General features: G+C 43.4%; 1 protein-coding gene across 3 annotated transcripts in view; it reads right to left on the minus strand.

Annotated features, from left to right (window-relative positions):
• Window positions 1–7,906: 7,906 nt before the first annotated feature.
• The window catches only part of znf469 (zinc finger protein 469), a 210,030-nt gene continuing 195,995 nt past the window's right edge, over window positions 7,907–21,941 (minus strand). For all 3 annotated transcript variants that reach the window (XM_077516550.1, XM_077516551.1, XM_077516552.1), the window contains one exon: window positions 7,907–20,409. In XM_077516550.1, coding sequence (XP_077372676.1) covers window positions 9,031–20,220 — 11,190 coding nt within the window. In that variant the 5' untranslated portion in view covers window positions 20,221–20,409 and the 3' untranslated portion in view covers window positions 7,907–9,030. The remainder of the gene's footprint in view (window positions 20,410–21,941) is intronic.

A 21,941-nucleotide genomic window follows, 5' to 3' on the forward strand; every position in this document is an offset into this window, starting at 1 on the left:
TATCGACAATCCGTTAATGTTTCAAACTGAACCACGATCCCAGGAAAGAAGAGGAAGTACTCTGCGGTGTTATGTGCTGAAGGGTTGGATCCCAAAGCGCAGACACAAATAAGGTTTTAACTATGCATCGAGAATCACGAGACGCCAAGCCCCATTGGGCTGCGGAGATGCACAGGGGAACAGTGAGTAATAATCCGGCAACACACACATTTCTCAGACAGCTTATATAGAGGGTGAATCAATCCCATTGGTTATGGCTAGACATGTGGGTACCAGTACTGACATGGAATTATCTGATTGGCTGTTGACCTGTTGCCCCAGTAACACGATTAAAGATTCTTGACATCACCTAACATCACAGAGCATTAAAAATTCTTGACATCACATAGCCTAAAACTAGTTGACTCTAGATGATGGTTACATCAGTACAAAACAGACACTTGACCTCACACCCAACAGGTCATGAACTCAACTCAAACTTAACCCAGGCGTGACCCCAGACATGAGACAAGACCCAAACATTACTCCTGCATGACCCGAGTCATGACATGTGGTGTCTGTCGGTACTGTTGGAGGGAGATCCACTTCTGGCAAAGCTTTTTCTGTCAATTTTTCGAAATTGTTCTGTCATTCGGGTGTCAAACGGGTGTCCGTCATTGACGGGTTGATGGACCTTCCGTCAATATTGACGGAATGCTGATTTAAAAGTGACTCTGCAATGTGTTTAGGCGTGCTAGGAGCCAGCCGGCACTCGTTCGACCACTGTTTAGCCTCTGTAATGCACACACAATCTCTTTACACACATGAGACGGCAGGAAGAGGGTGGTGGGGGACGGGTGAGTGTCACTATGGGAACAAGGAGGCAAGATTCTAAAAGCGAACTCTTGAGAAGAGAGTTAGGACAACAACACAGCAGTAGCCTACATACAAGTCGTGCTTCTCCCCAATATGTGCAAGTTCACATTTTGATGCATTTTACTTTCTGCTACATTTTAGTTCATCTTGATGAGCTGTGTGTCACCCAGTGGACATCTGTATCTATATGTGTGTGTGTTTGTGGGTAATATGAATCCCTTAATAGGGCTAATCTATTTTAATCTCACCTGCCACTGTTACCTTACAATGATTAATGCGATCCTAAATGAGCCAAGACACAGAGAAATGCCTGTGGGAGACAGCGGACCGCATACAGCGCGTGTGTTTGCGTTCACATTTGAGCGTGTGCGCACACGTGTTTATCCACGCTTGTGCTGCGGCGTTAACAGGTCCCCCCCCCACCCCCACCCCTCCTTTTTCTGGAAGGTCACCGGTGTCCTTGGTGATGTCTCCTTGTGTGGCAATCAGCACCATGGACAGCAGCGGCCACAAACACCCTCAGAAGACGTTCATCTCCTTTTCCAATCGCGGGGAGCTCCCGCTGCTTTTTCTCCACTTTCATTGTGCTGATCTAAAAGAATCGCAAATTTGCTGCCTATTACATTCCCTCATCCTCAACACTGACGCAAAGGAGACGCATAAGCTGGATGCGAGAGAGCTGCAGGCAACCACGTCTATGAACGAGAGAAGCCCTCAAAGATAGACTCGCTTGATGATGACAGTTTCACTCAGCCCATTGAGGGCTAAAACATAACAGCGGGAAGCCCTGGAAATTCCCGATTTCAAACTTGTTCCTGACTTGAGCTTCCCCTGTGAGGTTTTAGAGAGCAGTTAGAAGCAAATGGAAGAGAGGACATGAGAGGGGAAAAAAAAGCTGGGGAGAGATGCGAGATAAGAGACTGCTGGAGCGAGCGAGCAAGAGAGAGAGAGAGAGAGAGAGAGAGAGAGAGAGAGAGAGAGAGAGAGAGAGAGAGAGAGAGGGGTAGGGAAAACCTCCTCTGTGAAAGGATGATGTCAGTCTGCAGCTGAGCCCCGGTCCCCAATTCGATGGGGTGAGCACAGTCTCCCAAGCAGGCGGGAGGGTGCCAGACGAACCAAGAAGAAGAAGAAAAGCAAGAAAGAGAAGAAGAAAGATGAGGGAGGGTCTGGTGAATTAATGAAGAGCTGCAGGTACGCATGTCACCTTATTGTGCATCTGTGAGTTCATTCATTAGTGCCTTTTATTGTGTGTGCGCGGCGTGCCAGTATTTGCCACTGTATCTGTAATGTAATGTTTATCATTATTCATTTTTTGTACATGATGGACACGACAGCAATGCCCTCTGGGATACAGTCAGGTGACCGACCAGCCACAAGATTATGACTACTTGCACAATATAATAAAATCCACAATTATTAATATAACATTCACTTTGGATTGACGAAAGTATTCATATCAAAAATATTTTCATGATTGCTTCATGGAGGCTTGCAGTGGTGTAAAACTGCACCATACTGTAAGCTCATATTGTCTCTTAACTGTCATGTAACTATTTTAGGTAACCAAAATATTAGGCACAGTACGATGCAGTACAGTTCTCCACTACTCCTGTTTATTCTATAGATGGTGAGTCATCCTGTAACAGCGTTGCGAATATACAGCAGGTCGTCGTATCTGTCCTGATCTCAAAAGGGGAATGTGACGTTCAAAGTCACACACACACAGCAAGATAGGAAGGGAAAATGGATTGATGGCAGCGTGTTTGAGGTCACATTCAACAGGCAGCGACATTGACAAAAATGGGAAGTGAGTGATATTGGAATCACTGTGTGCCGTCTATCCCCTTTGCGTGTCATCGACTTCCACGCTGCGAACCGCAGACGAGAGCGGGTCACAGACGGGCACCTTGCAGCGGCGATTGCGGTGCATTTCAACATCATGATCAGTTAACCGCTGCGTGGAGGCCACGGAGTGACAAATTAAATGCACTATCTCGGTCCGTCACATTGCAGGCATTTGCATTTGAGGTCTTTGTGATGGATGCAAGTGAGGGAGAGGCAAGACTGCAGGCCAACAGGTGTCAGACATGCACAATCACTTTCACTGTGGGATAACCGATTGCTCTTTGTGATTTCATTTAAGAAAGATGATGCCAAGTACTGAAATCAGATCTCTACTATCTCACGCTGCATGTCATTATGAAAAGCCAAACAATGAAAATAAAGACATTTTAAATAGATAACTAGGATTCTGATCAAGTGTTTTTATTTTCATGATTGGTGCACATACACATGCTAGTGAGGCATGTAGAAATAGCGCATTTGTAGTGTGACATTATTTCGCCGTCTCAAAGCTCTTTTTTGCAGCACAAACAGAGGCTGTAATGAATTCTTAAAAAATTGTAGGTATTTCCCCAAACCTCTGAACAAATAGTTTAAATATGGTAACACTATAGTGAGCAGTAAAGAATAGAAAGATTTCTCATTGAGCCAGAATAAAAATACTTCACGAGAGTTTACATTTAATATGTTAATAATGTGAAGATTTAAAGTCAACAATTACCCCAAGGAATCTAATCTCCTCTACTGTCTCTATATTTACACCTTCAATTAGTACTCTTACTTGATTGTTTGCTTGAACATTTCCAGATACCATTCGTTTTTTTTTGCTCATTTAAATGTATTGATAACTTGTTTTTATCATTTTTTTTTAATGTTGCATTTTCTCACCAAGAAACGAGAACATTTACATCATCGGCAAACAAAACGAATTCAATAAGTGGGAAACTTTATAAACAATTTTGGCCCTAGCATTGACCCCTGGGGGATGCCGCACACAATATCCAAACATTTTCATTAAAAAGCCCACTTTTTTTTTTCTTTTTTTGTTTTTAGATCAACTAAACATGTTTGGGTTGAAGGAACAGCAGGTTTGTTTTGCTTGAGCTGAATCTTGTAGCTTAAAAAGCAGCTGATCTGAAGGGTTCTTAGCGATGACTTCTTCTTCCCCACTCGGATCCATTTCGCAGTGTCCCTGACAACACCTTGAACATTTGACCACATTCCACATTATACTTCACAGGCATGTCTTTGGATTTGCCACTCTACTGTGGCGCTTTCCTCCAAAACGAGCAATTTGCAGCGACACCACTGTGAGGTGCTCGGCCACACTCACCGGCAGCATTTTATTTGTTTGCCTGGCCTTGCTGCTGCAGTGCCATTAATTGCCGGAATAATCAAACAGGTAGCGCTTTTGTTCTCACTGTCTCGCCCGTACACGCAGACTCAAGCGAAGTAACAAATGGTTGAGTCAATGAAAAGTCTTTGAGCTGTGACTTCCTGCTGAGAAGCACCTAATTAAAGTGTGCTTGACTTTGCTTTCATGTCTCCTCTTCCATTTTACACACTCGTATTTTTAGCCTCTCATTTGTTTAGCGATTCCTTTTCATGCTCCTTCTCTACCCGACTTTTGTAAACTCTCGTGTCAGGTGCAATCGTCTGAGATGCCGTTTTATGTTGGCGCAGTTGTGATAGTTGTCAGGCTACATTGGTTTGATGTCTTGATTTTCTGTCTCATCTTCATTCTCACCAGGGAAATGTGTTTATTTTGAATTATTCATACAAATTTTCACCGTAGAACACAACTTCACATCACATCATCCCAATGGAATTTCAGTACAATCCAGTCTACGTGTTCACTCATCCCCGTCCTTCTTTCCATCCATCTCCAGCTCGCCACACGTTCCCAACAGAGGCGACCTGCACGACCCTCGGCCCGAGTGTCATTACCGCTGACCGGCCCTCATCCCGTGGCCTCCCTGAGAGGCAGCCAAGAGGTGAGATGAAAATGGAAAGGCAAAAAGAGGGATGGGATTGTCACAAATGAGGGAAACAGATGGATGAGGAAGAGACCAAAGCGAGTTGCTGAGTTGGTAGTAGCAGAAGAAATAGAGGCTGTCAGCAGACGGGGGGAAAGAGCAGAAGATGAGAAGCGACAGGGAAGGAGCCTCGCAAATGGAGAGAAGAGATGCTATTTCAAGAGCATACTTCCTGATAATGTCGCTCCACTTCAAAGTGCAAAGCGTTCCTGTCATGCTCCTGCACGGCTCGGCCTCTGGAGAGTTTCCTCATAGATCACATGATAAAATGAGGCTTGCCAGTGGGGAGTGGGATTGTGTGTGTGTGTTTCCTACTTACTTTATGTGACGCATTGGCTGGAACCTGAACAAAATATACTCCGCTCTGACTTTCTTCTAGCACACAGCTGACCGGCGGATGTGGAAGGAGCAGATTCCCCGTCACATCAAATTGGCAGGTAACACTAATGTAAACTGATCGCATAGCTCAGCACGACACAAGAACAAAAAGCAGTTTGCATCTTTAGTTCATTCTCACATGCATTTGACAGTTGTTTTACTCAGTTGTTTAATATGTCAACAACGTGTTTAAAGGGATCATATGTTGGGCATAAAATTAGTATTAATTGAATGTAATGCATAATTAATTGTGCTTCAATTAACAGAAAAGTAGTCTGCCTTTTATTTTTGCCAACTTTGTCAATTATATACAGTATTTAAAGTGACAGTGTATATTATTTAGTGCCATCTAGTGGTGAACTAATTGAATGCAACGATTTTGAACCAGACGCACAACGGTGCGTCAGACAGGCCACACTTCGCAAGGCTACCACCAATTACTGTACTACCAATTATTATTTGGAGAGAGTGAACGAGCAATCAGGCGCAGCTGGAGCGGCTAACGAGTGGCTAGCGGGGAAGCTAGAAAAAGCTAGCAAGAACAAAGCAGAGAGAGACAAACCAAATCACGGGACAAAGTGACGACCACCTGCAGGGCCCAGCTGCGGAAGATAAGCGGCGGTCGACCATAATGTTTTCTGTAGAATATGTACTTACCACACAACATGGAAATAAGGTTGATAAAAGAATGCATAAATCATCAGTTTGAATAAATTAACTAATGCAAAAAATTAATACATCCCACAACAAAAATGACGACATCTAGTATTTTCTATGACCTCCATGACTTTTTATGGATAGCAACATATCTGCTAGGCTTGGAATGAACAAGTTGTTAGTCTTTTTCTCAGGGTCAACTTATTTGTACAAAATGTTCTTTCATACATTTGTTAAGAAAACTACTTTTTTTGTGTCTGTGTACTAATTAATAATTTTTGCTTGTAATCAATAGCCCACATTTGTGGGAGTATTTTGTCCTTAGAAAAATCTTGATTCTGAAAGGAAACTAAAGGTGTTCTTTCAAACTTGTTTGGGTGTACTCATTTATGCTGAGCACCGTATATATAAAAAAATAAAAATAAAAAAAATAAATGTTGGTGTGATAGATTTTGCGTATTACCATAATTGTTTCATAATTGTTTTTTAAATGAATGACTTAAAATACAGAATAAATAAATAAATAATACACACTGTACCTTTAACATTCAGTTATTTTGTTTTGTATTAATTTGGTTTCGATGTTTCAAAATATTTTTTTTTTTTTTTGTTTTTTTCAATTACCAGTTTGTACATTTATTTGAACATATAAACAGATGAACAGCAGAAATAAAACAGAAAACAACAACAATCAAAAGAGAAGAAAATCCCAATAAAATAATCATTCAATCAATCATAACTTACATGTTCAAAAGGGAGTAGGAAGAAGTTAAAAACTTATCTAGTCCTACCCCTTTTACTCAATATATTTAAACTTATTTCATTATTAATACAATTTTAATTGACTAATTATTAAAAAAAAAAAAAAAAAAAAAAAAAAAAATAATAATAATAATAATAAATGATATATATAATCCAAGTTATATATATATATATATACATATACACATATACATACATACATATACACAAGTGCACTTAACATATTCACATTTACCAAAAACATATATACATAAATTTACTAAACATATACCATAATACCTATCTAGATCATTTACACATACATGTACATTTTTCATATTCTGGTCTGACATAGATAATTTTTTTGAACTTTACTTTTAAACATTTTTTTAAACTCCAGCATTGAGTCACAATTTTTCAGAGCAATTTCCAGATGATTCCACAGATCAACACCTTTTACAGATACACACCTTTGCTTAATATTTGTTCTTATTTTGACAGTTGTATGGTGAAAAACAAAACTTTAACTGTAAATATATAGTTTCATGCGAATAAAATGAAATAAAATGCACAATCCCCCACCATATCGCATTGCTGTATCACATATTTGTATGTGTTATTACAGTTGTTAGTCTACATTTTTTTTTAATTACTGTTGTTTTTATAGTTTTGCTTTATCCCATGCTCTTGCTCTCTATTTGTCTAAATGTGTTTGTGTTGTTTTAAAAGTGTTAACCTTTAAAAAAGTTTGAGTGCCATAACTACTATAAAAACATACCTAAGATGTATTTTATGGATGACTGTATTGATTAATTAATGAGGGATTTTGTCTGGGTGGATGTAGAGTGTTACTTGATATTTTGCACATAGGCTTATGTGATGCCGATTTATCAGGTATAAATTAAAATGCAACCTCACTGATCAATAAATGAGTTATGAGTAGCATGGTGACTTTTTCACAAAAATATTTACTAGATTAATGTCTAACAAGAAACATAATAGTTTGTCTCTCTCTCCCCCGCCCTTTTTTCTTCAAGGGTTCATCATTCTTCAGCAATCATGTCTTCCGTCTCCACATGCAAGCCAGCGTGTAGTATGGCTTTTTATTCCTATGTGATGATGACAAATACTCATGTAGGAATAGAAGCCACTTTACACGTGGTGTGAGGACAACATGACGTGCGCCTGCCGCGGAACAAAACTCGGCCTGATGAACTAAAGACACGCTCGCGACCACCTTTCGGAATTGTGTGCGGTAATACGAAGTGTGTCACTGATGTGTGTGCATCTGTCTTTGCCTCCTGGCACCAGCGCTGCTTTGAGTTTGACGCACGGCGTGACAGCAGATCTGCGGGGACGACAAAGTGATGTGCAACGGAAGAAAAAGAGCCAGGAGGGATCGATACAGATCTTTAATAACAACTATAAAACAGGCACTTGGTGATCCACTTTACAGCTTGCACGAGGCACCGACTGCACTTATGCACTTCCCTTTCTTAAGTCATTCTTTTTGCACATTATTAAAATAAAACTTTGACTGGAAGCATTACACAGACAATGACCTACCTACAATACTATACAAAACAAGATACATACAGTATAAACAAAACAAAGCACCTTTTGTTGTCCAAGGAAATACTCTTCAGTATTAAACAGTTTGGAGTTGCTGACACAGATGATGGCGTTTGTGGTGTGTGTGTGCGCGTGCGTGTTGGTGAGAGTTTGGTACGATTATCAGTGCATGGGAAGAACTCCGAATACAGGTGGAAGGACGGCGAAGCCCTTGTACGCACCTGAGTTTATACAATGGAATCTTTCCTAATGTAGTGTTGGAGCAGCCTACAGATGGAGCCCTTGGAGAGTTTACACAGTATCGCGAATCAACCAGTAAACACACAATGTGATCAATATGCTGTATAACTGCTACAGGTCTCATGTTCCCTTCTGAGGACATCGGCATTCACATTACAATAAAACACAACGTAGCACCATGGAACGTTTATACAAAAGGCTAATAGAATGCAGTGCAGTAATGTTACAATAATACACAATAATATATTGGAAGCATGTACAAAGACAATAGTCCAGGTCAACAATTACATCATTTGGTCTATTTTCGAGAAAGACGAACACGGGTTAGACCTTGTGATGAATGCAAAATTAACATGCATCTCTTAAAAGGATGTATTTGACTTTCTTTTCAAGTATTTTTCTTTTCTTTTTTTTAATAAACATCTGAAATATAATCTCTGGAACAGATAATATATATATATATATATATAATTAAAAAAGCAAAAGCAGAAAAGATTTTTCATTTATAGAAAAAAAAATATTTGGCATTTGTCCTCACATTTGTGTGATACAAGCGCATGTACAAAGAAGACATAAAGTGACTATGTATTTAAGATAGCATTTCACAGAAAAGAGCTGTGCAATCTCATTCACCATAATGAATTAAGTATCAAATCTTACAAACTGTGAAATGTTAAAAGTTTTCATTCACAGGTCCCTCAGTGTCCGCTCAGTTAATCGATTCGGACGTGTCCTTCCTTAAAGGAATCTTAAAGCTTGTGAGTTTCTGGCCGAACAGCTGGCTTAGGAGGTGGTTTTGAGACTCTGCTGTCCTGTAGGAGTGACTCTCCACTGACCTCACCCCTTGCTTTGATCTGGACTTGTTCAAAGAATTGTTCATGGGGACAGAAGACACTTTGGAGATGGAGGTGTGCAGGGGCCGCCCCACAGTTCCCTTTTTGCTTTTGTAATCGCCGTTAAGAGGGGCGGCAATGTCGGCTTTCTTTGGTGCGCAGCTATCAAGCAGATTTCGTTTCAACTGCAACCCCAAGGTTGACGTCTTGCACTTGGATATGATTTTGTTGCTCACAACATCATCTCGCACTGAAGCAAGAACGGGGTAGTCGTTGGGCCCGTCGAATTTTCTTTGAGCGGAGGGATTCAAACACTTGCTGGGGTGGTACTTCTTTTTGGCCTTGGGGTCCACGCCGAAGTTCTCCTGAGTTGCTGGGAAGGAAACTCTGGGCAGGCTGTTTGTGGACTTGACCTCCTTCCTCTTCTTCAGAGCTCTCTGGGGTTCTTTCTCCTCATGTGATGCAGACGATGTAGTCGAAGCCTTGGATTGGAGGACCTGTGTCGATTCTGTCGCCTTCACGCTGGGTTTAGCGTTGTCACTTGTTCTGATGTTGTCCTTCTGTTCCGCCCCATTCAATGAAGCTTGATGTTTGCTGGCAGCTCTTTGTGTAGAATTTTCAGCCATCACATCAGGGGCTAGTCGAGACTCAGGTGTCTTTGCGGTGACTTGCGGTTCTCTCAGACTGCTGAAAGAGTCTTGACTCAGTGGAAGTGAATCACTTGATTCCGTGTCGCCATAAGGTGAGATGTCATTCACTTTAATTGTCTCCTCCCTCTCACTAACTCTCTCTTGAGATGCTGACCACTCGGGGGTCTCCACTCTAATGCACACAGACTCATTCTCCTCTTTCACATCACACGGTTCGCTTGTCGATTCGCCATTACCTTCTTGATCAAGATTAGCTGCGGGTGTTTCGTCATTTTGCTCTTCCTTGGGGGCATCAGTGGAGGAGCCCGTAGGAACGCATTTCTCCAGCTCTACCAGGAGATCGGAGTAACCCTCAGCAATGTCCTCAGTCTTTACATTTGTGCTGTTTGTGTCACTGTGGTAGTCATGAGTGGTGGTCTGCGTGGAGTCATCCAACATTGGCACAGTCACTTTCGGAGTCTGCGTTTCATAGGCTTGATTTAGCGAGCCCACACTGGCAATGCCGCTGTCCGTGCTGTTCTCCTGCAGGCTGTCGGAGAGAATCCTTCTCTTTTTGCTTGCAGGGGAATCACATTCATCATCTTTGCACAGAGATGCTTTGACAGGCCTGTGAACGCCTCGGAATTTGAAGATTTTGTTCCCCCCCGACAGGTGCTTTTCCATATGGCGATCAAACTGCTCCTTCTTCGAGAAGGTGTAGTTGCAGGTGCTGCAGATGAAAGACTTTTTGATCACATGCATGACATCAGCACACAACTCACAGGTGTAGAGGGTTGTGTGTTTGGAGTCTGGTTCGTCAGCTTCCTTGTGCGCCATCTTCAGGTGCTCTTTGAGGTCGTGCACCTCTTGATACGAGACGGGACATTTGTGACACAGGAAGATCTTCTCCAAATTGTGAACCACCAGATGGCGCTGAAGTTTGAAGGGTTTAGGGAAGCGCTTCCCACAGTGGTGGCAGTCTCTGGAGGGGTCCTTGCAATTGGGGTGCATTTCCACATTTTTAGGTGCTTCTGTTTTGTGAAGGACCTCAAGTGGGGTGAGTGTGTTCTTGCTGCCGCTTCCTCCTTTTGATTTGTGAAGCTTTCGCTCAGATCCTTCTTGGGTTTTGCCTGCTTCCAAGTTTGCAGCAACTGTTTTTTCTTGTTCTTTAGTGGCTTTGCTGGACTCTCTATTGGCTTTGCTAGGCCGATGCTGCATGATGGAAGTGATGAAGTTCTTCACGGCTGTTTCCTGCATGAAGCAGCCCGGGATGGTCAACATGGAGCCCTGAGTCTGACCCCGGCGAGCAAACTGAGTGGCATGCTCTCGCAAATGCTCATTGTACATCCACACATCTGAGATCTCCTTCAAACACATGCCGCAGGTCCAAATCCCACTTTTGTTCTTTGCATGCTTCTCCCACAGGTGGTCTCGCAACTGCTCCCTGGAGCTGAACTTGCGTTGGACACACATGTAGCAGGTTGGCGGCGGTGATGGATTGTGGGACAACTTGTGAAAGTTGAGCTCGCCAAGAGTGAGGAACCAAGTGAAGCACACCTTGCACTTGTACTGCTTATCTTTGACCTTTATTCCACCTTCTTGTCGCTTTCGGCCTCGTCGCTCTAGTAGCTTTTTGGATTTTTCATCGTCCTTGTTCTCCATGTTGCCGGGTGCAGTGGGAGGAGTCACCGGGACATCTTTGCTGGAATCAAAGAACTGAATTTCAGGTAGTTGAAAGGTGGTGTTGATGTTTTGAATGTCAATGTGGAGGTTATGAGCACTCTCTGTGACACGCGGGGGCAGAGAGCAAGCTGGGTTTGTCGCCTCCGCTTTACTGATTGGCTCGGAGGTTGCCGTGGAGTCTGAATTGACACAGAAATCCTGAGAGCTGCTCCACTCAACTGAAGCTTGATCAACAGTGCTTTGAAATGGATTCAAAAGGTTGTTTTGTTCTTCTTCTTGATCATTTAGTTTATCTTCAGAAACTGTCTTTACATCAGGGACCTTGAGCGCACTGTTATGACACATGTTTAACATGATGGTATCATCGATAGATATAGTCTCATATTCACAGGGGGTTGTTTGGTTGTCACTGAGTGTCTTATCTGTTTGGCTGTCCAAGTGAGAGGTTGTGTTGTGCGTTTCTGGTGGCGGGGTGCAGTCCTGAGCAACATCCGAATCGGATGAAAGCTTCTGCCTTTTATTTCTTTTTCCATAAACCCGCGGGCACTTTTTCCTCTTTGCTTCTTCGTCTCTTGGAAACAATTGTGAGAATATGGTGTCATCGTCAAGTAAGGCCTTCAGATCAGGACTTATGCCGGGAGGAGTGAGAGGAGGCGGAGACAAGCAAGCGAGCGGTTGTAGCTTGTCTGACGAGACGTCGTTTAGTTCACACTTGACCTCGACTGCCACTTTTTGAAGAATCTCTTGGGCTAGTTTCTCATGTGATTGTTCATCTGTAGCAGCACACAGATTCTTGCTGGATGTGAGGTGTTTTTTGGTCATATTCTCCTCTACTTGCCCTTTCACCTCCTCACTCAGGTCTGTGCATAAAATCTTGTCTGTATCTGTGACTCGATTGAAACTTGCACTTTCACTGAGAACATTTGTCTCTTCAGTTGGAGATTGTGATGCATTCTCAAACTCAGAGCCAGAGTTTGAAGTCAGACTGCAAAGTGTTTCCTCTGTTCCAGTTCCACGTCTGTCAGGCTGTTCTTGCTCGAGCGGCACATTGCTTTTAAACTCTGGAGTTATAGCCTGAAGGAGGTCTGTTTTTAATATATTCAAAAGCTCATCTGAGAACGGGTCAAGCTTCGAGTTTCCCTCGCTAGGTTTGTTCTTCCGAGCTTTGCTGTTCGTTTTTGTTTTGGTTGGCAGTAGAGAATTGTGATTTCCCATTTCATCCCCTGCCACTGCACTTGTCTTATCTGCCATTTCTTCCGTGGCTGACTCAGTCGCCGAAGCTTTTGATATCAGGGCGGCACTCGTCTCTGTCAGCTCATCTATTTGGGTTGGGGAGGGCTGTGAGTCATTTTTATGTTCCTTCTCTCCAGTTTGTGATGCTTCATAAATATGCGAGATCACCTGATTGCCTGGTGTTGTGCTTGGTGGGCCAACAGGCTTTTCACTTCTGGCCGCATGTTTCATGGCCTTATGTCTCTTCAAACCTGGCACAGTCCTGAAGCACAGGAAGCAGATTTCACAAAGTACTTTCCCTTGCTGAAGGTTGTTCGGAACCTTTTTTGGTGATGTCTCTTTTTTCAAACACTGGCCAGGTTCTAATGATGGTTCATTCTCACAGAGGATGAGTGGCTTAGGGGTGAGCAGACAACCTGAAATGTCCTGAATGGGAAGCAGACTGCGCTCTGCCGTTGCTGATGATGATTCAAACTTTCTAAGAGGCAATTTGATAGATTCACAGAAATCGGGCTCATCCTCCACATTCTCATTTATATTACCAGCTGAGGAATTTGTGCTTTGGATTTCAGCTGAAAGATCCAAACACATGTCCAGTGGTTCATTTAGTGAACTTAGTTTATTTGCCTCAACTGGGTTCAGTGCCAATATTGTGTCAGTGGGTGGTTTGTTAACAATCAATGTTGGAGAAAAGCATTGCTCGTGTTCATTGCTGTGTTTTATGTAGGGATTGCCATCCAATTTGCTCGCTGGTGAGATTGGTATGTAGTCATATTGAGTGAGTTGCGGAGGCTCATCCGAGTTGTTTTTGTAATTCAGAGGACTGAGCTTGAAGTCGTCATGAGAAGGATCACTTTTGTCGAAGTTTTCTGATTGCTCAACTGTGCTGGGCGCAGGAGCTGGGAAATGTATGTTGGTATCAGGATTAGGGAGTTCAAGATGCGGTGGACTAGTCAAAGAAGAGTCCATATCGACTGTTGTCTTCATGGCTACATCACAGTCCATGACCTCGTTTTGGTATTCAGGCTTAGCACCAGGCAATCTTGTTGTTTGAATCGGACTTGGGTCACCAGAGCCATTACATTGACTTTGATGTGTGTCTTCTTGTATGTTCATTTCCTGCTGTTGTGCTAAAATCGGGCTGACTGGTGAAGAGGTGTGTAGAAAGTTACATTGATCTCCCTCTACTCCCTCTCTGCATGGTGAGTTCACGTGGCTTGCCATGAAGTCCACAGGTAGATCTTCTCTGATGTCGTGAACATCTAAAAGATCCTCTTTTCTTTGAAGTGCATTAAAAGACAGATTTGATTCACTTTTCAAAGAGTTATCAAGCTGAGGAGCCTTACAGGGATAACTTATAGCGTCAGTGTTATTGAGGTTTTCCATCTGGCTAAGGACTAACAGACTGTTTTGTCCCAGTGATTGAATGTCTTGAAATGTTAAGCCGTCCTGGGTACATTCTGTGTTGCTTTCCACTAGAATTGGACTGCAGGGCTTATTTGTGGTGATTATGTCCACTAATAAGTCAGGATTTGGGCTAACATTGTGAATGTCAACTAAACAATGTCTATTCTCAATGGTACTTTCGGCGTGACCACATTTCAATTCATCACCATTGGCCATCACTTCTTCTGGTGACTTGTGAATGTCCACGCTGGATTGAAGAAGCGTAGCTGATGAAGGAACGTGTGCCTCTGCTTCCTGAAAGCTATCTGTTAAATGTGGTGGAACGACACAATTCTGAAGTAGCGGATTTACATTTTTGTCTGCATTAGTGTCCTCATCTGCATGTGAATCCACCGCGCTTGAGCGATGAGAAAATTCAATCAGCGTATTCATCTCAGGTGCATGGCCATCTGAAATTAATTCCATCTCGGCCTTGCTAGCGCTGTTTTTGGTGGGCTCTAATGAAATGTGCTGGTTTACACAGACGATGTGGTCAGCACTGCGAGAGAGGGCTGACTGTGACTCTTTGAGAATGAATTCAATTTTGTCCTTCTGCTCCCTGATATTTGAAGGTGAAAATATATCCTGCTTCTTAGTAATTGCCACCTTTTCACTCTGATCCTCTCCCTGAGCTGAATGACACTCACTTTCTTGTTGTGGACTTGTGAGAGAGGTGGCATTTGGCTCCATGTGTTCTGATATAATGGATTCACTTTTGAATAGAGAGTCAGACATGACCTCAATACTTTTCATCAAGTTTTCTGTGTATTGGTTCTCTTCTAAGGTGTCCTCTTTTCTTTCAACAGCAATGTCTTTTTTGAGATTTCTCCCCTCTGGCTTGTTGTCGTTATGGAGTTGCGAGTTTATCATGATTCCATTTGAAGTGTCACCCTCTTTTCTAGCATATTGCTCAAGGGCTCCTGTCTCACTGTGGGGACTGTGATGTCCGCTCACCAGGTCAAAGTGGAATGGACTGGTCCATGGAAGTTCTGGTTCATTGAAGGGCTCTGAAGCCCCCGGAGCGTCTGTATCATTTTCAGACTCTTCACTCAGTCGTAAAGGTGAGAATTTGCTCATTTGCAGCTGCTTTGGGTCCTCTTGGCTGAGTGGAGTTTCCAACTTAGTTGTCTGCAGCTGGTTTTCAAGCTCGTTCACAATTCGCTTTATTTCCAATTCATCCTCCGAGGCACAGCTGTTAAGATTTGCACTGTAGTCAATTATTTTTTCTGGCAGAGACAAAGCCACATCGTTGTAATCGGTTTTCTTTTCATTGGATTTATCAAAATTGCCTTTATAGTTAGAAATTTCATCTGGTAGTACTGGGCTTACTATTAGGTTCCAGTCTCTTTGTTCCAGAAAAGGAGAAAATGAGGGCACAAACTCTTCTTTTTTGTCAGCTGTGCTCTCTAATGAATGGAAACCGTCTTTCTGAAGCGGCATGTCAGAGTAAAGGCCACTGTCGAATGCTGCTAGGTCACCAAACATTGATGAAGTGTCAAATGTAAGAGGGGACTTCATGAGCCCCTGATCCTGATCCAGGGTGTAAGGCATAAGGTGGAGTGTGTCTTTTTGTATCAAGGGACCCTGGCTTTGGGTTGGTGAAAGGCACACTTCATCAATCAGGGAGGCGCAAAGAGATGCAGGTTTGTGCATGTCTAGCTCATTTAATTCAGCGATCGCCTTCGCCTCCTTTGGCTGTTTTTCAAACGGAGTGCTGCCCGACATTTCTGTCTGTGTGGGGCGGGGTCTTCTTTTGCCCTTTTTACTTTTGTCAACATTAGAATCTGTTTCTTTGTTGCAAGTGGGAGAGTGTGAAATAAACGGCAATGGTTTGTTATCTGCACTGCCACACTGGATCTGTTCTTCTTTGGGGCACAGATTGTCTGTGCTTTCTAGTGTGTTTGTGCACACACTGACTGTCGGGATATTTCCTTTGCTGTTAGACATCAGCTCTCTTGATTTGAGATCGCCATATGTTGTTTTTTCAAAAGCTGTGACTGATGAGGATGGCATTGGGTCAACAATTCCCGCATGCGGAATTGAGTTGGTTGAATTCTCTGTACTATCTTTGTTGTCAAAGAGATTGGCCTTGTCAGCGTTACACCTCTTCAAAGATTTCGTGAACGTCAGTGCTAGCGTGCTGGCCTCATTGCATGACTTCCGTGGGGAGGAACTTTCATTTATTTTCTCTTCGGGAGATTCTTTTTTTTTAATGTCAGCCTTCCTCTCACAGTCCGATTCAATGCGGTCAATGCTTTTAGGGCTGTTCATGCTGTCGCTTGAAACACTCACATATGTGCTGAGGTCACTGCTTGTGGAGGACCTGCTACCCCTCCTCTTCAGTCTCTGTGGGGAACCATGTTTGTCAGGTGGCAGCGAAATCTCCTCACTTTTCTTCACCTCAAAACACTCTTTTGAGTCATGCCTCCACGCCGCTCGGTCCCTCTCACTCCGAGCTCGCCATTTACACTCTTTGGTGTATGTGTACTTACACCGACTACTTTGGTTTAGTCGGCCCTGGCTTGCTATTTTTACTGGCTCACATTCATCATCTGAGTCTGAAACATAGTCGTACTCTCCGAATGCAGGGTTCTGTACAGTGGGCGTCAGTCTTTCCATCACTAAGGAGAACTGGAGGTTCTTGCTGCCTTTAACATTGAGCTTATTTTTTTGTTGAACTATTTTATGGATGAGTTCTTTGCTCCAGGTGCCACCTCCAGTGCTTCTCCTCTTGCTCTCTTTCACTGCAGTCCTCGAGGTTGGAGATGTGGAGGTTTGGTTGGGCATTGACGCTCCAAGTGCAGATTTGTCCTGAGAGCTTTTAAAAGCGCAGCGTTCAGAGAACCTGCTGGATAAGAGAAACCTTGGGGTACTTGCGCTTTCATCGTCACTTTTGCACAGCTTTCTGGCCTCCTTCACTTTACTCTCGTGTTCCTTCATCTTCTCCCTTGAGGCAGTTTTGGGATTTTTAGGGGAGGTCTCTTTTTTAGTGTTTTTTTTCTGATCACGCTCAAATTTCAAAGGTGTTTTCGCCAGTTTGTCGCTGCATGTTTTGTTTCTCTTAAGGTTGTCAACATCTGAGTCGTAAAAGGAATTTTCCTGTCTGGAAGAACTGCTGTCGAGTGCCGCTTGTTTGTCTTTGTTCTCAACTTCGACAGATTCTTTTGTTTTCACACACTGTTTGTTTGATGTTGCTTTGACAGTGTTGAGGTCATCATCGGCGAATGCATCAATAAAGCTACTGTCTATTTCTGCATTGTCTGACTGATACCCGAGCCCATTCAGAGCTTCTGTAATTAAGCTGTCTAACTTGGCATCCTCCATTTCCAGTTCGGGGAGAGGAACGGGGAGGTTGCCAGGCCCAGAGAACAAGTTAAGCTTCAATGGATCATCCTTGCTGTCAACTTTGGTTTCATTGTCTGATATCAATTCTCCATTCTTATTCAGGCCCAAAAGAGAAAGATGAAGGTCAGAAGGGCATCGTGGCATGGAAACATTTGGCGACGATGACACTGCTTTCGGTGGTTCTGTGTGGAATTTCCTGTTGTCTTCTATCTTTGGCATATTGGGCTGTGTGCAGTATTGCTTATGTCCTAGAAAAGAAGCAACATTGCTGAAATTTTGATCACACTGCTTACAAGTCAGAAGTACATCTAACTGGTCAAGATTTGCAGTAGTTAGTGAGGTGGGAAACAGCTGATGTGCGGAGTAAGGTGGGGGAGGCTGGTGATGCTGCATCCCATAACTGTCCATGTAACCTTTGCTCCCATCCATTGTTGTCTTTGAGTGTGTGTTACTATGCAGGTAGCCCATCATGTTGTCTTTGTCTCTGTCTGGTGCGTAAGGAATGTTTCTTTGACCTTCGGCATGGAACTGATGGTGAGCGTTTAGGTGATCGGAAGCTAACTGGGTTTTGGACTGAGGCTGGTGATAAAACGGGACGGGGCCACCTGACTTTGACATTTGACTATCCTCAGATGTGCTGTTGACAGGGCTGGTGGATGCTGGGGAGAGGGACGAGCAGGTGCTACTAGATGCAGGGGTGTGAGCTGGCGAGGGCAAAGGGGATTCGTAGGGCGACACCATCATCAGGCCCATGGGTGCGACTTGTAATGGTGAAAAGTTGTAGTTCCTGGATGATGATACCGGAATAGTTTGGTTGAGCCCAAAATATACAGCCTTATTTTTGGATTCACATAGTTGCGCATGACTCATTTCTACTTTGAAAGTTGAGACCTGTTTGACAGCCTCTTGTCTTTGGTTTGAAAAAGCTTCGCTATTTCTGCTGCTTTGAAATGAACTGGGGATTTTCAGCGAGCTATTTTTATGTGATTTATTATCGTCCTGCCATTCAGATGGAGAAACCATGTAGGACACTTTCTGATTACTTATTTTGCTTTGAAAACTCAATTCGGCTGCTGGCCGTAGTTGCTGCCACTGCATTCTGTTGTCTTTCGATACATGTAGTCTTTTGTCAGGGGCAGACTGAAACTGAAATTTGTCAGTCACATCACCGTACTGAATTGAGTTTTGCTCCACTGGTAAAAATGTCTTATTAGGCCCCTCCCAGGAGTGTGGTAGCCCATTTAAAACATTATTATTGCTGTTTTTATCAAATTGCACTGAGCTTGTGTGAACACGATTGACTGTTGAACTGTTTATTGTTTTGCTAAGAAAGTGCATTTGTGTGTGTGGAATAGTTCTTGTGTGGTGCACACTTGCTTGTGTTCTTTGGTTGACACTTGTGTCTTTCAGGTGACAGTTCCTCGTGCTCCCTGGGGCAATGGCTGCATCTTTACTGTCGACTTGTCCGAGACCGTCTGTGCTGTCTGGCAGGGCATTCTTCCCCTGCTCCGGCTGCTGCGAGTTGGAAGTGGAGCTGTCACTGCTGGTCGAGTCCTCGCTCAGATTCCTGGTGCACTGAATGGAGGCTGCAACCCCTTGAATAAACGGTGGCTGCTGGGCGTGAGGGTATGAAGAGCTTCTGGGCTCCTGCTGCTGTTCATTACTGAATTTAGTGCTGTTCTGAGCAAGGTTTGGCCCGTCTGCAGGCAAAAAGGAAAATGAATTATGAGTCCCATGAACAGAACCGAGAGAGGAGTCTGTAAAGTCTTGGGATTGTGGGTTCTGTTCACAGGAAAAAGAGTCAGAGGTTGACTCTTCCAAAAAATTATATCCATATTGAAAGGAACCAGGCACAGGGGCATTTGTCTTATTGTCTGTATGAGTAGTGGATTTTTGCGATGAAGCATAGCTAGCACCATTAAAAGTCTTGTCAGGAGACTGCCACGCGTTCGAGGCACTCAGCTGAAAGTCAGTCAAGATCAGCTGGCCGCCCGACTGTGCATTGTTGTTCTCCATTGTGGCAGGCTGCTGTTTCTGTGACAGGGGGAGATGTTGGTGGGACGGCGTCCCACTTGAAGATCCCAGTGCCTGTGAGGTAAAGCTTGGAGAGGTAAGGTTCGAGGAGGCCTCTTGGAAACAGCGGTTGTAGTTGAGCTCTTCTTGCTGTATCTCAACCTCTCTCTCTGGTATACTGGGTGTGTGGAATCTGTAGCTGCCCGAGACTGGGCCACGGCCGGTGTCCAGTTTTGTTGCTGGTGAAACCTTCTGCTGTGGGTATGCAATCCCAATGTTGAGGTTGGAGCGAGTGTTGGTTATGCTGAGACTATACAGGTGCTGTGGGTTGCCGCGCTCTGACTTCCCAGACCGCTTACTCTTCTCTCTGCCGCGTCCCTTTCCACTTGGTGATTGGGGACTTCCTTTGCCACTGGACCAGGTTCCGTCAACGGCAAACTTTGATCTGTTCTGCAATGATCTGAAGTCAATCTTGCCTGCCTGCTGTGGCCGTATTACAGCCTCACGCTGCTGAGTACCGGTGCGCTCCTTTTTTACTTTGTCAAGCTTGGGGCCTCTGCTGCTGGCTCTGGCATCAGTGTCTGCGCTTGAAAAGTGCTCTGAAGACTCTTTTGTGGTTTTGACGCTCTGCTGTTGCACCGCTGTCCCCTCATCCTGCAGTTTGGACTCAGCGCCCAGCTCTTTGACAGCATGCATTTGCTGAGTCTCTCCTGCCATGGTGCACAATGAGTGCGTTGAAGGTCTGCTTCTCAGATGAGGTGTCTGGGTGACAGAGGCATCGTCTTCTGGAGTGCATGAATCAGCAAACGTCCACTGGCAGGAAGTGCAAGGACAGGGCTGCGTGATGCAGGCTCATCTCTTTACTTTCATTTTGAGCTGATGATCTGGCAGCCCGGCAAATCAGACCTGGAGGAACACAGAAGATCCGATCAGTTAAAACGCTTTAGCTATTGTATCAAAATGCTTCTATTAACATATTAAAAACATGTGAAAAATATGGTTACTAGTTAAACATTGCACATTATTCACATTCTATGAATGTAGGAAATGACATGAGTTTCTCCAACTTGTAGTAAAAACAACCGTGAGTGATTAACTGGACCAAGCAACATGAACATTTTGAAATGATTTTCATGAGTAATGTGTATTTTTTTTCTCCCCATTTCATCCAGCAGAGCGCACCATTGCATCATGTTGCGAAATTGCTTGCAAGGCACAACTACAGAATGTCATCACATTGTCAAACTCTGCCAAGAGTGTAACCTAACCGAAAATGTCCTAATTATAAAAACACAAAAATAAACAAAAACAAAAAAATATATATATAGTACATGCGCTAGTCCTCATAAGTCATCACACACATTGTTTCAAAATGATGAAGCAGAAAACAGCACAGGATGATACAAATGCCAGACCAACCCCTAAAAAGTTGACAGTCGGTATCAGATTCACAGACTCCTTTTGTACAGTGACACAATGTTACAGCGTTTATGCTTTGCTGAAGAAGACTTAGATCATGGAGGAATATCTAGGTCTTTAGACATTTCATATTGGGCACAGTGACGCTTGTTGCCTTTCCTCAGGCATCCCAGACACGGCCTCTCAGGTCCTTGTTTACTTTGGCCACAACTGCTGCTGCTTTTTTTTTCAGGCCAGACCAGATGAAAGCTACAGTTTAGCACCAAAAAGTCATTCATAGGGAACTTAAATCTGACCTACTTCTCTTTTTTTCCGTGGTTTTGACATGCAGAAGCCACAGAAGAGGCCGTAATCATCATTATGATTTACACAATAATACATTTGTCTATGCACATTTTAACCTTCCCACGTCTCCTTCAAGTGAGTAGAAATAACATTTAAAGATTACTTAATGAGAATGTGGTGTGTAAGTAAGCCGACCTCCACCCAGGACGGGGTGACGTTCGTAAAAGGGTTTCAGTCAGTGAGTACAATTCTAAAAATATGCTGGATTTGAAGGTCCCTGTTTTAAAGAAATATTACTGCTTTAAATGTCAAAATAAATCTATTGGCACAAATTCAGTATCTAATGGACTACTTTGGCTTCACTTTAATTTTCATAAAAATCAGGCAAGTCTTTTTCTCCCAAACTATGAGGTTAAGCAGCTGCACAGCATTCTGTAAAAATTTGTTTCTTGAGTTATCTGTGAAATTTTAAGGATGCTCTAATAATGTTTTCTTCTGCACACTTAGTTCAGTCATCAAACAGAATCCGTATTTTCTGTCTCCCCCCCCCCCCTCCTCCTCCTCCCAATATGACAATATGATTAGCTTACAAGGGTCACAAATAATCATGTAAAAGACTAGACGAGTAATGGCACCCAGGCCTTAATTGACTTCCATTGTGACATACTAATTCATCCCCCCCCCCCCCCCACACACACACACAAAAAGCGTGTGCATCTCCAAATACCACAATG

The sequence above is a fragment of the Festucalex cinctus genome, chromosome 3 (assembly GCF_051991245.1).
Source record: "Festucalex cinctus isolate MCC-2025b chromosome 3, RoL_Fcin_1.0, whole genome shotgun sequence".
In the NCBI taxonomy this organism is placed as follows: Eukaryota; Metazoa; Chordata; class Actinopteri; order Syngnathiformes; family Syngnathidae; genus Festucalex; species Festucalex cinctus.